Source organism: Haliotis asinina, chromosome 13, assembly GCF_037392515.1.
Source record: "Haliotis asinina isolate JCU_RB_2024 chromosome 13, JCU_Hal_asi_v2, whole genome shotgun sequence".
NCBI lineage: Eukaryota > Metazoa > Mollusca > Gastropoda > Lepetellida > Haliotidae > Haliotis > Haliotis asinina.
The window spans coordinates 44,049,188-44,062,168 of NC_090292.1; the positions used below are offsets into that span (position 1 = coordinate 44,049,188).

The window sequence follows — 12,981 nt, forward strand, 5'->3', positions numbered from 1 at the left end:
TCACTCCCTGTAATTTATTCCAGTGTCTTTAATGTATGCATTGACAAGGTCACAGTTACCTTATTTTTGATCAAGTAGAATATACGATGTATAACTATGAACATATTGGTGCTTTAGTACTACTGAAATGGAACAAGACTCTTTACTCACCCTCTTCGCTAGGTCTGCAAATATACAAAGAAAATCGTTATCACAACATAAAAATGATGTGTGAAACTGGTTTCAGAAATTTAGGAACGAGAGGAGTGAGATTATGTACATGGCCCTACACTGTGAGTGATTGTCGTTACGGAACTACACAGGACAGTGTGTTGGCGAGAATGAAGGCACGCTGCATCAACTTATATTTCTGATAATTACCTGGTAGCTGCATCAGGTGTGGTCAAGCATGGGATTCTCGATCTCACTGATTCCGGGATCCAACCTTTTTCTCCCCTTTTCCGTCTTCGCCTATCAAACGTGAAAATACACATTTAAGTATGGGAAGTTATTGTGGAACATGTAGACCATAGACACATATACAAACCCTGGACAACTCATAGAGTAACCGCAGTAACTGCTAATTTATCGCACGGATATCAGATGGTGACCTTTGATGCCACGTGAAGACTGTTGGTGCCGGTTGACAGTATGTAGTGCCTGTCATCACGAGAAGGTTTATGTTCACGGCATGTTTAAGTTGCGCATTTGTCTGGAATGTGTAAATGAGACGTCCCATGTCAGGTATACACTTACACTATGAGGACCATCACAACCATGGCAACAGCCAGGATGAGGAGTATAGGAACAAGGATTGCAGCCAGGTTCGTAGTTTCCGTGGGAGTTGATGCAGGCGGTTTTGTCGTCCATGTATCTGTTGCAAAAAATATGAATAACAAATAATAATGTTACTGCGTATGTGTGTGTTTTTTTTTGGTTTTTTGTTTTTTGTTTATTCTGATTGTTGTTTAATGTAAAAAAAAAGGAAGAAAAAAATCAGATCACGTGATCACATCATCTGCATCATACTAACTTGTGTCAACCAAGTCTAACCTAGGCATTTCGTTAACGCAGGTTGCTGGTCTATCGTCACGAGCAATGTGATTGTATCAGCATTATGTTACCATCCATCTATCTGACTGTTTTGTACTCACATGTGGTGACTGGAGGAGGTGCCACTGACGTGCCTGTGCAAACACATATGAACTCAGTGTTATTCATCATGTGAGTAAGTGAACTAATATTTAACGGCATCATCTAAAGACATTAATGACAACTATTTATTTTTAGTTTGATATCTGTGAGTTGTTGATCATTTGAAAACAACATGCACTGCAAACCGTTACATTCGCATGAATATAGCAATATCTGAAATTATATCAAAAGGCGGAAAAATACCACGGTCATTTCAATCAATCATTCCAAAAGAAATTTACGAATGTCTCGCTATCTCACATTTGGTTTAATGTCTGCTCAGTTTCTCGGAAGACGTAATGATGTCAACAAAGAAAGTGAATGAAACGTCGGCTGCGGACTGAGTCAAAACATCATATGTATGTTTATATGATACTCCTGAAGACGTGACACTTGTTAATACTCGTATTTTCAGCCCAGCTATCCTTATGTCACCTGTTGCTAGACGACCTCATATCCTTTTTACAGACAAACAAACATACCAGAGACAGATATCGAATTAATACGACGGTATTCCTCAATAATACAATTACTGACGTAGCGGCCCATTGTCACCTCTTGCGACAAATATGGGATGATAAGAGCAAATACTTCAACATTAATTTTATCAGATAAGTGTCAGCGTAGATGCAGTTGATGGGATAAACTCGTGATTAAGACGAACGAATACGTTCAGTTTGACATTCTTTAGTTGCTTACTCAAAAAATGACAAATAAGTAAACATGAATGAGGAAGTGGACTTCCTGCGAGTGACATTATCCCGCTCGCGGTCGCCCCTACACTAACAGCCGAAAACCACACTCCACACTACCAATATAGATATGAAGATATATATATATATATATATAGAGAGAGAGAGAGAGAGAGAGAGAGAGAAAGAGAGAGAGAGAGAGTGATATATATATATATATATATATATATATATATATATATATATATATACACACATACATACATATATATATATATATATATATATATATATATATATATATATATATATATATATATATATATATATATATATATACACACATACATACATATATATATATATATATATATATATATATATATATATATATATATATATATATATATATATATATATATATATATATATATATATATATATATATATATATATATACATATATATATATATATAGTTTTTAACAACTACAGGCCAAGAGTCAACATAGAACAGATAGAGGAACAAGAACACTTCCTTCCACAGTTGATGTGATGACAGACACAGCCAAGGGGGATGACCAATAAAGGCCTCAGATGTCATCCTCTCTAATTAGAAGTAAGAGACAAAGGTGAACATGCTGGCTGCCAAAGACAATGTAGACTGCAGTAGTGATAAGTATTAAGAATACAGACTAAATACTTAGAAATAAGTTCCATGTGACATGGCTGCAGAGTTTTTGGTTTTTAGAAATATTTGGTCAATGGATGTCCTGAATTAAATGCCATAACAAAATAAGGTTGTCTGTATTTGTCTTAATGTTGATTTACTTTGTAGCCATATTACAGCGAATACTGTGAACAGCATGATTCTGTTTGGCAAGATACAGAAATAGATCTTTATATATTAAGAAATAAATTGTTGTCATCGCATATCAGATTAGTTTCACACCTGGAGCAGTGTTGCAGAAATCCCCTATGTAGTTCCCACTACAACCAAACGTGCAGATGCCATTTTGACGATTGCAGACTTTTCTCAGACAGTTCGTGCTACAGGCTCGGTCACAGAGATCTTCAAACCATCCAGGAACACATCCCTCAGAACACCTCCCTGTGTCCTTCTGACAATGTGTGAGATTCCTGATTGAATCAGGCATACAGTTTGGCGGGCAGTCTTTACTGCAAGTTTCTCCATACTTCCCCCATTCACAATTCTTCTGGCCGTGTGCTTCATACGCTAAAGCTGCAAAAGAAGACAGGACAACAGAGTGAGTGAGTGAGTGAGTGAGTATTTAAAAAGATAGATAAAGGACAGTAGCACAACTAGAATATCACATATAGATTTAAAACTAGCTTGAGAAATTAAACCCAATAGCACAATTTGGACAATACAATATGAAAACTGCCTATAGACAGCCTACAACAGAAGGTAGATCACCACACTAGAGACCATGGGGACTTGCATTACCTTTGCTACCTGCATGCACCCTAGTTGGATTTACACCACCTCTTCGGCTACAAGCGATTGGGAGAAATGTTAGTCACGGTGCTGGCAAGAGTAATGACCCCTGCGTGAAGGGTCATTGGTTCAACCACATGCGGTCGTCTAAGAGTGCCATGTTGACCGCACCAGTGAACTTGATTAAATTCATATATATGAAAGAGAGCACAACCCAACTGCAACAACAATACCTTTTGTTGGGACTACACACATGATGACACGATATACCAAAATCAGATAGGTAATATGGAAAAACAATGAACTAGTATTTGAGGACTTTACCACATTAATAATCAACCAGAAAGAAGATAGCGAAACTCTGACATGACCATCGTTCTAGTAGGTGGGAAACATTTCATCTACCCAAAGAAATATCAATACCAACCTATACCTGTCAAGACAAATAGTCTAAAAGTTACAAGTGGGACGCCAGACTGAAGGTAAGAATGCAAGGAACTTACCAGCATATCCCTGTGTCCAGCGTCCCAAGGGATTCTAGTTGGCGTCAGTCCACCGTGGGAACTCCCACCAACTAGAATGATTCCTGAATTTATCAGCCTCCGACTTGACCAAGGAATATTAAAACGGATACATGGAACTCAGTAATTGGGTTACTCAAGCATCAGGTTTTAATCCATAGGAAAACTATTCATTAATCTTATGATTTGGTAACTGAACAGGTGATAGCAGACGCCACTGGCTACCTTCACCTATAATTTTAATTGTCCTGGAGTAAATAACATTGACGATATAGTTTAAATAAAGATGGTAACAATAGTCTTCCACTGAGTTTTATGGAAGGAAATACTGTATCCCTTCCAAAATAATCCAGTTAACATAAGGTAGACCATAAGGCCTGAAAACTAGTTACTATGGACTCAATTACATGACAAAACATTTAAGTTAAATCAAAATGTTGACAGTAATTCCTGACGTGAATTGTCCGTGACAAACACAGATACCTTAATACAGGGCTTCGTCACAGTTAGCCAAAATTAAACAACGAAAATACTACGTTTAAAAAGCCTGGTATGTTTACATTGACTTGATGTCATCGCTTCCGAATTGCGTAGATCGATGCTCATGTTGCTGATCACTGAATTGTATGGTCCAGACTCGATTATTTGCAGACCGCCGCCATATAGGTGGAATATTGCTGAGTGCGGCGTAAAACTAAACTCGCTCGCTCGCATTGACTTGAATGTTTTATGACATACAAACCCTCTCAGGAGGGCCAAGACAAAGGAAGATTAAAACAAACCGAATAGTGTTGTATTATGTATGCTAATATTAGTAATCCCTGTAGGCCCAAAAGAAAACCCACAATAGTTATACGCAGCAATACAAGAACTGTGATGCAGTGCATCTGTGTTTTGTTTGTTGTTTAACGCCACACCCAGCATTATTCCAGCTACATGACGGCGTTTTTATCTAAATAATTTGATCCATCTGCGTGAGACAATCCAGTAGTCAACAACATGAGCATCGATCTATGCAAATGGGAACCCATGAGATTTTCACGGATATCGTCACGCTGAAAATCGGGATTGTTTTCTTAACTACATGCGTACAATGCCAAGTCTTTGTCAAGTGTTTCCCGCCGCGATGTTGCTGGAACAGTGTGGAGGGCGAAAACCTAAAACAAAATTCACTCCAGTTTAAGAGTTGTGGCGGCCAAACATACTCACCGACTAACATCAGAATAAGTCGTATGAATACCATGGTTCTGGTGGGCTTGGAGCTGTAAAGAAAGTAACATCAACATTGTATTACAACACGAAATCGACTGAGTTAATATTTATTGTCACATGGGCAGTATTTCAGCCATGTAGTAACGAGATTGAGTGCAAACAAACAGAAAGATGCATTCATTTGGCTTTCTGAAATTCTCCTAGGCCACTGTGCTTGTCATAAGAGGCGACTAACGAGATCGGATGGTCAAGCTCGATGACTTGGTTGTCACATGTCATCGGTTCCCAGTTGAACAGAACGATGCTTATGTTGTTGACCACTGGGTTGTCTGACTCGATTATTTACAGACCGCGGCCATACAGCTGGAATATTGCTAAGTGCGGCGTAAACCTAAACTCACTCACTCACACTGAAATTGTTCTGAAATGCTGGTCATCTTGCATAAGACATACGAGAGGATGTGGGTATCCTGATGTCATTAGATGCCGATATTTTGTTTCCATTTGTGCAATTGAAGCCGGTAGTGCATTATTTATCTCCGCGTTCTATTGCACGAATCAAAATCGGGACACATAGCGCTCAAGAACATAGATTAGTGATAGTGAATGTGTACGTATTTCCGTGTGTTGTTGAGTATTTGAAGCACGGGAATGCATTTGGAACCGACGACGTCAGCCAGAGGTTTCAAATGAAATATTCTCGTGCTTCAAATACTCAATAACACCCAGAAATTGGCCAACACATGATGTTTATCGACACTGTAAACACAAAAGTAACCCAAAGGGTTTTGGTGTCTGCACTCGTTTACATCTAGTAAGGGTACAGCAGTAAAGTGTCATCAGCAGGCCGTTTCAGCTGGTTTCCATGGTAGCATCTGGAGTTGCTCATTTGTGACGTCATTCTAACTTTACGTCACAATATGATTTGAATGACGACACCACTGTTGATGACACAAGACAATAATTATTCACATGTCAATACGCAGTGAATAGTCATGCAGTTTCCGGGAATCTAATACCATTTGATGTTTTTCAACCAATCAGATTACAGAACACAGTGTGACTTTTTGGTTTACAATGTACGTTTAAGGTCACAAACACTGTAGGCCTATCTGTAGCTTACCACGCATGTTTCGCTGCTCTATATTCGAAACACTTGCTCGCTCACGCTGAACAAGTAGTGTACGTAAACAAACGAAAGAGGCATGTGGCAGCACTTCCTGGCTAAATATTGTAAGATTGCATTTTTAGAGGCGCTTCCTCCAGTAAATGAAAAAAAACACAATTATTATTTGGTGACGCATGTTTTTATCCGCATGTCATATGCTTATTGTGTCCACATATATTTTCAAGTAGGTGACATTTGTTGTGGAACTGGGGCTGATATTTTCACCTTCCTGTACTCAGAAAACATAGCTGGATAAGTTAGCCGGTATTTATGTTTGCATTTTTTTATTTCTTTTTTGTTCAGACCATGATGTACATGAAATGGCTCTTGTCATCCTGGATGATTTTTATACAAAAACATATACCGTTACGACAGAAGTGTATGCGAAACAGTCTGGCTGTGTAACCTACAAGGTGTTGAACGCTGTGCTTGTGGTTGTTCAAGGGACAAAACTCTGGGGTGTTTAACATTATGTCAGTATGAGAACGGCGTGAAGGGATGAGAGACAATTTAAAGTGTATGCTGACTTATGCACACACACACACACACACACACACACACACACACACACACACACACACACACACACACACACACACACACACACACACACACACATGTTGCAGGTAGCTAGGTCGACGCTGTCAACTTACTGCAAGAAAGCCGTGGTATTATTGGTATTATCAAACCTGTCCATTTCCAGAGGTTGGGCTGCTCTAGGAACATGCGACTAAAGTATGTTATTCCATGTCTGTGGTCCCTCGCATGGTGTTCATGTGTAGTCGTTGGTAATACAAAACGTGTTTTTAAATTGTAGTATCATTTATAGTTAAGGTCTTTAGTCTTAATTACTAGTTTCAAACTGAGATCTGTAATGAACTAGGTGTTTTACTGTCCGTCGCTGACAGGTTAATTTGCCTGTATTTTTTTGTGAAATTGTAACTTGTTTGTAGTCACGCTAGGACTGAAATATTACCGATGTGACTTAAACTCTCACTCACTCACTCACACCACGTCACTGAATGTGGTACATACGTTACTGATACCTACCGAAACAAAACAAGCAAAGGCAGTTCAGCTTGACCTGAGCTACATTACATATCCATGACCCGTCACATGGCACGAACGGCTGGTCGTGTTAGCTCATTAAATAGGGGAGCTCCTGCCTAAAAAAACCCCGAATGCGAAACATTATAGTGACCGCTGATTTGCAATGTTACTTGAAAACTAATAAGCATAACATGCTCAGTGAAACGCTGATCATAATCAAAGGGACTACCAACTGAGACTGATGTGTAAAGAAATTTATGACTCTTCTCACAATTTCTCGACATTTAGATGTCAAACTGCGACCTTGTTTCGGCTGTTCGTACACATTGACAATCAACTCAATAAGCACCCCTCCACAATAATAAACTCAACCATAAGCGAACACGGCTGAAGGTATGGTATAAAATCGGTCCATGCAGGTACATGGACCTTATTATGGTGATCGACCTTCTCAAGTCATATCTCACCACCAAAACCCCACGCCTTACACGTTAACGAGTGAGGATGCTGTTTCATGTCGTTAGGTTGCACACAGTCGAGCACAAATTCCGAGCGCAACAAACAATGCGTCGCGAATGTGACATAGTTCTGACGGCTGGGTCTTTCCGTGTAGAGCATATTCCCCGAGAATCCAGTCAGGGCATAGTTTACTCTGTATAGAGAGCACGGCTAGTTTCACTTGGCTAACAGGTTCTATTACAATCATGAATATTCAATATCGACACTGAAGACTATCCACATACTTCATTCATATCACAAGCTATATTTGCGTTGTACAACCTTTCATCCCTATGGGCGTGTCTATTAAGTAATGCTTGTGTGAGCCGGCCTTGTTTACTTTATCAGACCACTCAAAACATATCTGACCTCGCGGCGCCGTCATGTTATGTGATATGTCTGAAGGCGTGTGACAGATTGTTTTTTAACGACCTGCTCCAGTTAACCGACAATGCAATGCGCACAGCTATCAGGGAATTCGGTGTCTAATACACCGTGCACATTCAGGAAGTATGATGGGTTATCCAGGCGAGTACTACATCGACATCGCTCAGGACAGTGTCACACCGCGAATGCAGACTCGAGTATATTAGCGACTGATAACTCGAATAACAACCACTTTAACAGTGGTTCATCGAATGAAGGGCAGGATGTAGTATGTGGTCTTTAATTTGCGACGCTCTTATCCTTATGAAAACGCCAGAAATGAGTTTCACGTTGTATCCCTGTGGAGCACCCGACCCGAATTCTTTGCGTAATGAGCTAACAACTAGGTTGTCCTCCCTCCGACATCTTATAATTAATTACTTCCCGGAAACTTAGTGGGCGATGATACAGACTAATTCATGTGAATCAAATCAAATAACACGTCAATCAAATCGAGGCGATGACTGTTTGATAACACAATCGAATCCATGAAATATCTGTTCACTTATAGTGTGTTTTAATTATTCATGTGTTTAGTGTGTCTTCATATCTGCTCACAATTTCTATGAATATGCATGTTTAGTGTTCGTTTATTTCTGCTCACAATAACTAATCAGATGTTTAGTGTTTGGGAATTAAATCAAATCTACGTGAATCAGTGGTCCATAACACACTTGAAACTAGTGGTTTATAACACTGTCAAATCCAGATGAAAAAGTGTTTGATAACACAATCAAATATAGGTGAATCAATGCCCGCTGACACAATCAAATCCAGATGAATACGTGTTGATTGCAAATCAGTTATTTATAACACAATGAAATCCACGCAATCAGTGCTTGACAACAGTCAAATCCTCTTGAATCTATGTTTCACAAACACAATCGAAGCCATGTGAATCTGTGTTTGATAACATATTCAAATCTACGTGAATCAGTGATTCGTAACACATCTAAATCCTGGTTAACACAATCACAAAATGGTGAATCAATGTGTGATCCCACAATTGAAAAAAAGGATAAAATAGTGGTTTATATTACAGTCAAATCCAGGTGAATTATTATTTGAAAAGACAACCAAATCCAGATGAATCATTGGTTGGTAACGCGATTAAATCCAGGCAAGTCAGTAGTCGGTACTACAATTAATCCCATGTGAATCATTGGTTCATAACACCATCACGCCCAGGTGAATCAGTGTCTGATAACACAATCAAATCCTCGTGAATCAGTGGTTCATTACACAGCCAAATCCTCGTGAATCAGTGGTTCATAACACAGTCAAATCCACGTGAGTGAGTGAGTGAGTGAGTTAATACTTAACGTCACATTGGCAATATGTCAGCCATATCGTGACGAGAACATTTTGATACTGAAATGAAATATGTATACATTATAAAATCCTGTCGTCAAAGGACAGTAAAACCACTAGAGCATCACATTTACAATTAAAACTAGTGTGGAGAGTTAAAACAATTACCACTATTCGGACAATACAACATAAAATACGGGCTGTAGATCGCCAACAACTGAAGGTAGATCACCATACTAGGGACCATGGGGACTTACAGTACTTCTGCTACCTGCATGGACCCCAGAAGGATTTACACCATCCCCTCAGCCGTTGGCGATTATACTGAAAGTTAGCCATTATTAAAAACAACAAATATACTACGATTAAAAGTTTGGTCGTACTAAATTTACATAGAATGTTTTGGACTTACGTACCCTCTCAGGAGGACAATAATTTTACAATACTTCAACCCCCCTCGAGGGCACAGCCACTCACAATCTCAGTTATTAATCTAGACTACCAATAATAAAATATTTATCTATTTACAATTCTGATAACAAATCTAATTCTTTTAAGAAGGCAATAATTAAATGAGAGCTGGTATGAGTAAAAAGATCAATCATAGTTCGTGAATTAAAATACTGATCCCTTGTGATGGAATACTCTACACAGTCAAGCAGGATATGCTTGACTGTGATTCTTTCATCACAAGGGATGCAGAACGGAGGATCCTCACCTTTCAAAAGGTATTCATGAGTATATCGTGTATGGCCAATACGACACCGCCGCAAAATGACCTCTTCAAATCTGGACTGACAACCCAAGTGGGTATACCCAATATATGGTTTAATTCCATGTAATTTATTTACACCCACTTGGGTGTCCCACTTCTTCTGCATCAGATCACGGCTATAAGATCTAATGGTAGCTTTGTAATCAGTGTAGGGAATAAGAAGTGGTGTCACAGATTTGTTGAGTGCTGCCTTAGCAGCAAGATCGGCCATTGCGTTACCAGAAATGCCTACGTGACTGGGTAACCAACAAAAGACGATGTCGCATTGGCCAGTAGCAAGATTATTATACAATTCAATAATATCAATTAAAAGTGGATGTTTACAAGATAGGTTTTTAATAGCCTGAAGGCAAGAAAGAGAATCTGAATAAATTATATATTGTTTATGTTTAGTGTGTCTTTGAATATATTTGAGAGCCGATAATATGGCGTTTGCTTCTGCTGTAAAAATAGAACTATTATCTGGTAATCTAGAAGATATTGTTCTGGATCCAATGACAGTGGCACAAGCCACTGCGCCACCATCCTTGGACCCATCTGTAAATAAGGATTTATAATTGCTATATCTATGCTTCAATTGATTAAATTCTTGTTTATATTGTAATTCATTAGTTTCTGATTTTTTAAATGTGGCTAGTGTTAGGTCGACTTGTGGCCTAACTAACTGCCAAGGAGGAGAAGAAAGAAGACGGGAAGGTGCTATATTGTCCAGCTCAATGCCGGCAGCAGAAATAAACGATTTAATTCTGTGGCCTAAAGGCGGAACAAGAGAAGTTTTTCTGTTGTACCGTTCCTCAAAAAGGGGATTAAAGATGCAGTTATAGGCAGGGTTTGACTGATTGGAATGTAGTTTTGTCACGTACTGTAAGGCTAATTTTATACGGCGTTGGTCAAGGGATGGCTCATCAGCCTCGACGAAGAGGCTCTCAATGGGTGACGTTCGAAAGGAGCCAAGACAAAGTCTTAGACCTTGATGATGCACTGAATCTAAAAGTTTAAGGTTACTTTTGCAGGCTCCACCATATACAATTGAGCCATAGTCAAGTTTAGAGCGGACAAGTGATCTATATAAGTGAAGGAGAGTAGTCTGATCCCCTCCCCACTTTGAATTGGATACAACTTTTAACAAATCGAGCGCCTTGAGGCATTTAGCTTTAAGAGATTTAATATGTGGCAGAAATGTTAAATGGGAATCAAAAATTAAGCCCAAGAACTTGGCCTCCTTTACCACCTTGATGGGAGAGCCATTTAAGGTTAGCTCTGGGTCCTTATGAGGTTTATATTTTCTACAGAAGTGTATACAATTAGTTTTGGATTTAGAAAATTTAAATCCGTTTTCAAGACACCAGTTATTTATTTTATTTAAACACAACTGTAATTGCCGTTCAATGGTGCGCATATTTTTACCACGACAAGAGATATTAAAATCATCCACGAATAATGATCCATCAATTGAATCATTTAAAACCTTTGATAGACTGTTGATCTTAATAATAAATAATGTGACAGACAAAATAGTGCCTTGAGGGACACCCTGATCCTGATTGTAATGATCAGACAGGGTAGAACCCACTCGGACTTGAAATTGCCTGTCTTGTAAAAACTGTGATATAAAAAGAGGTAAACGACCTCTCAAACCAAAATCATGTAAATCCTTTAAAATGCCATGCTTCCACGTGGTATCATAAGCTTTCTCGAGATCAAAGAAAATTGATACAGCATGTTGTTTATTTACTATAGCATTTTTCACAAAGGATTCTAAACGTACCAAATGATCAATGGTACTGCGATTTTTCCTGAAACCACATTGAATATTTGTAATCAGGTTGTTGGTTTCAAGATACCATGTATTATTTCATACCAATCTATTATTTACCATTCGCTCCATGGTTTTACATACACAACTCGTTAAGGAGATTGGTCTATAATTAGATGGATCAGTATGATCTCGACCAGGCTTTGGTATTGGGACTACAATGGCATTACGCCAGGAATTTGGAAAATTGCCTGTAGTCCAGATATTATCAAATATATTAAGCAGCGTTTCCAAACATGTTTTGGGCAAATGCTTCAGGAGCTGATAATGGATACCATCAGCCCCTGTAGCTGTATCATGAGCCTGTTCAAGGGCGGTATAGAGCTCATGCAGTGAAAATAATTCATTATAATCTTCACCATTGTCCGAGTTAAAATTGATTGTTTTCTTCTCCTGTTGTTTCTGGTGCTTTTGAAATTCAGGGACATAATTGGATGAAGATGAGTGCCTGGCGAGAGTTTCACCAAGCTTATTGGCAATGTCAGCCTTATCCGTTAATAAATTATCACCATCCTTTAAATGTTGAACGGTAGATTTGGAACCTTTGCCCTTTATTCTTTGTATCATATTCCACACCTTTGAAATAGGTGTGCGTGAATTGATCTTGGAAACATATTTTCTCCAAGACTGACGTTTATTCTGCTTAAACGTGCGTCGAGCCTTGGCATTTAAAATTTTAACTTTATCTAAATTGTGAACAGTAGGGTGTCGGCGAAAATAGTCTTCTGCTTTCTTCCTACTTTTCCTGGCCTGTTTACATTCGTTATCAAACCATGGCTTACGAATGTGTGGATTTACAGAGGACTTAGGAATAGTATCATCAGCAATTTGTTTCAGTGTCTCCGAAAATGACTGGATTGCATCATGAGCGTCCATGAAAA

The 12,981-nt window shown here is 38.7% G+C and overlaps 1 protein-coding gene across 2 annotated transcripts in view; it reads right to left on the reverse strand.

The window, feature by feature from the left end:
• The window catches only part of LOC137260079 (uncharacterized), a 32,257-nt gene that overhangs the window by 14,973 nt on the left and 4,303 nt on the right, over positions 1–12,981 (reverse strand). The window contains exons 2-7 of one of the 2 annotated variants that reach the window (XM_067797771.1): positions 5,054–5,106; positions 2,817–3,107; positions 1,134–1,166; positions 736–853; positions 361–435; positions 151–164 (exon numbers count right to left, since the gene is read on the reverse strand). In XM_067797771.1, the coding sequence (XP_067653872.1) occupies positions 151–164; positions 361–435; positions 736–853; positions 1,134–1,166; positions 2,817–3,107; positions 5,054–5,087 (565 nt within the window). In that variant the 5' untranslated portion in view covers positions 5,088–5,106. Of the gene's footprint in view, positions 1–150; positions 165–360; positions 451–735; positions 854–1,133; positions 1,167–2,816; positions 3,108–5,053; positions 5,107–12,981 lie in introns of both variants that reach the window. The other variant, XM_067797770.1, reaches the window with a different exon arrangement.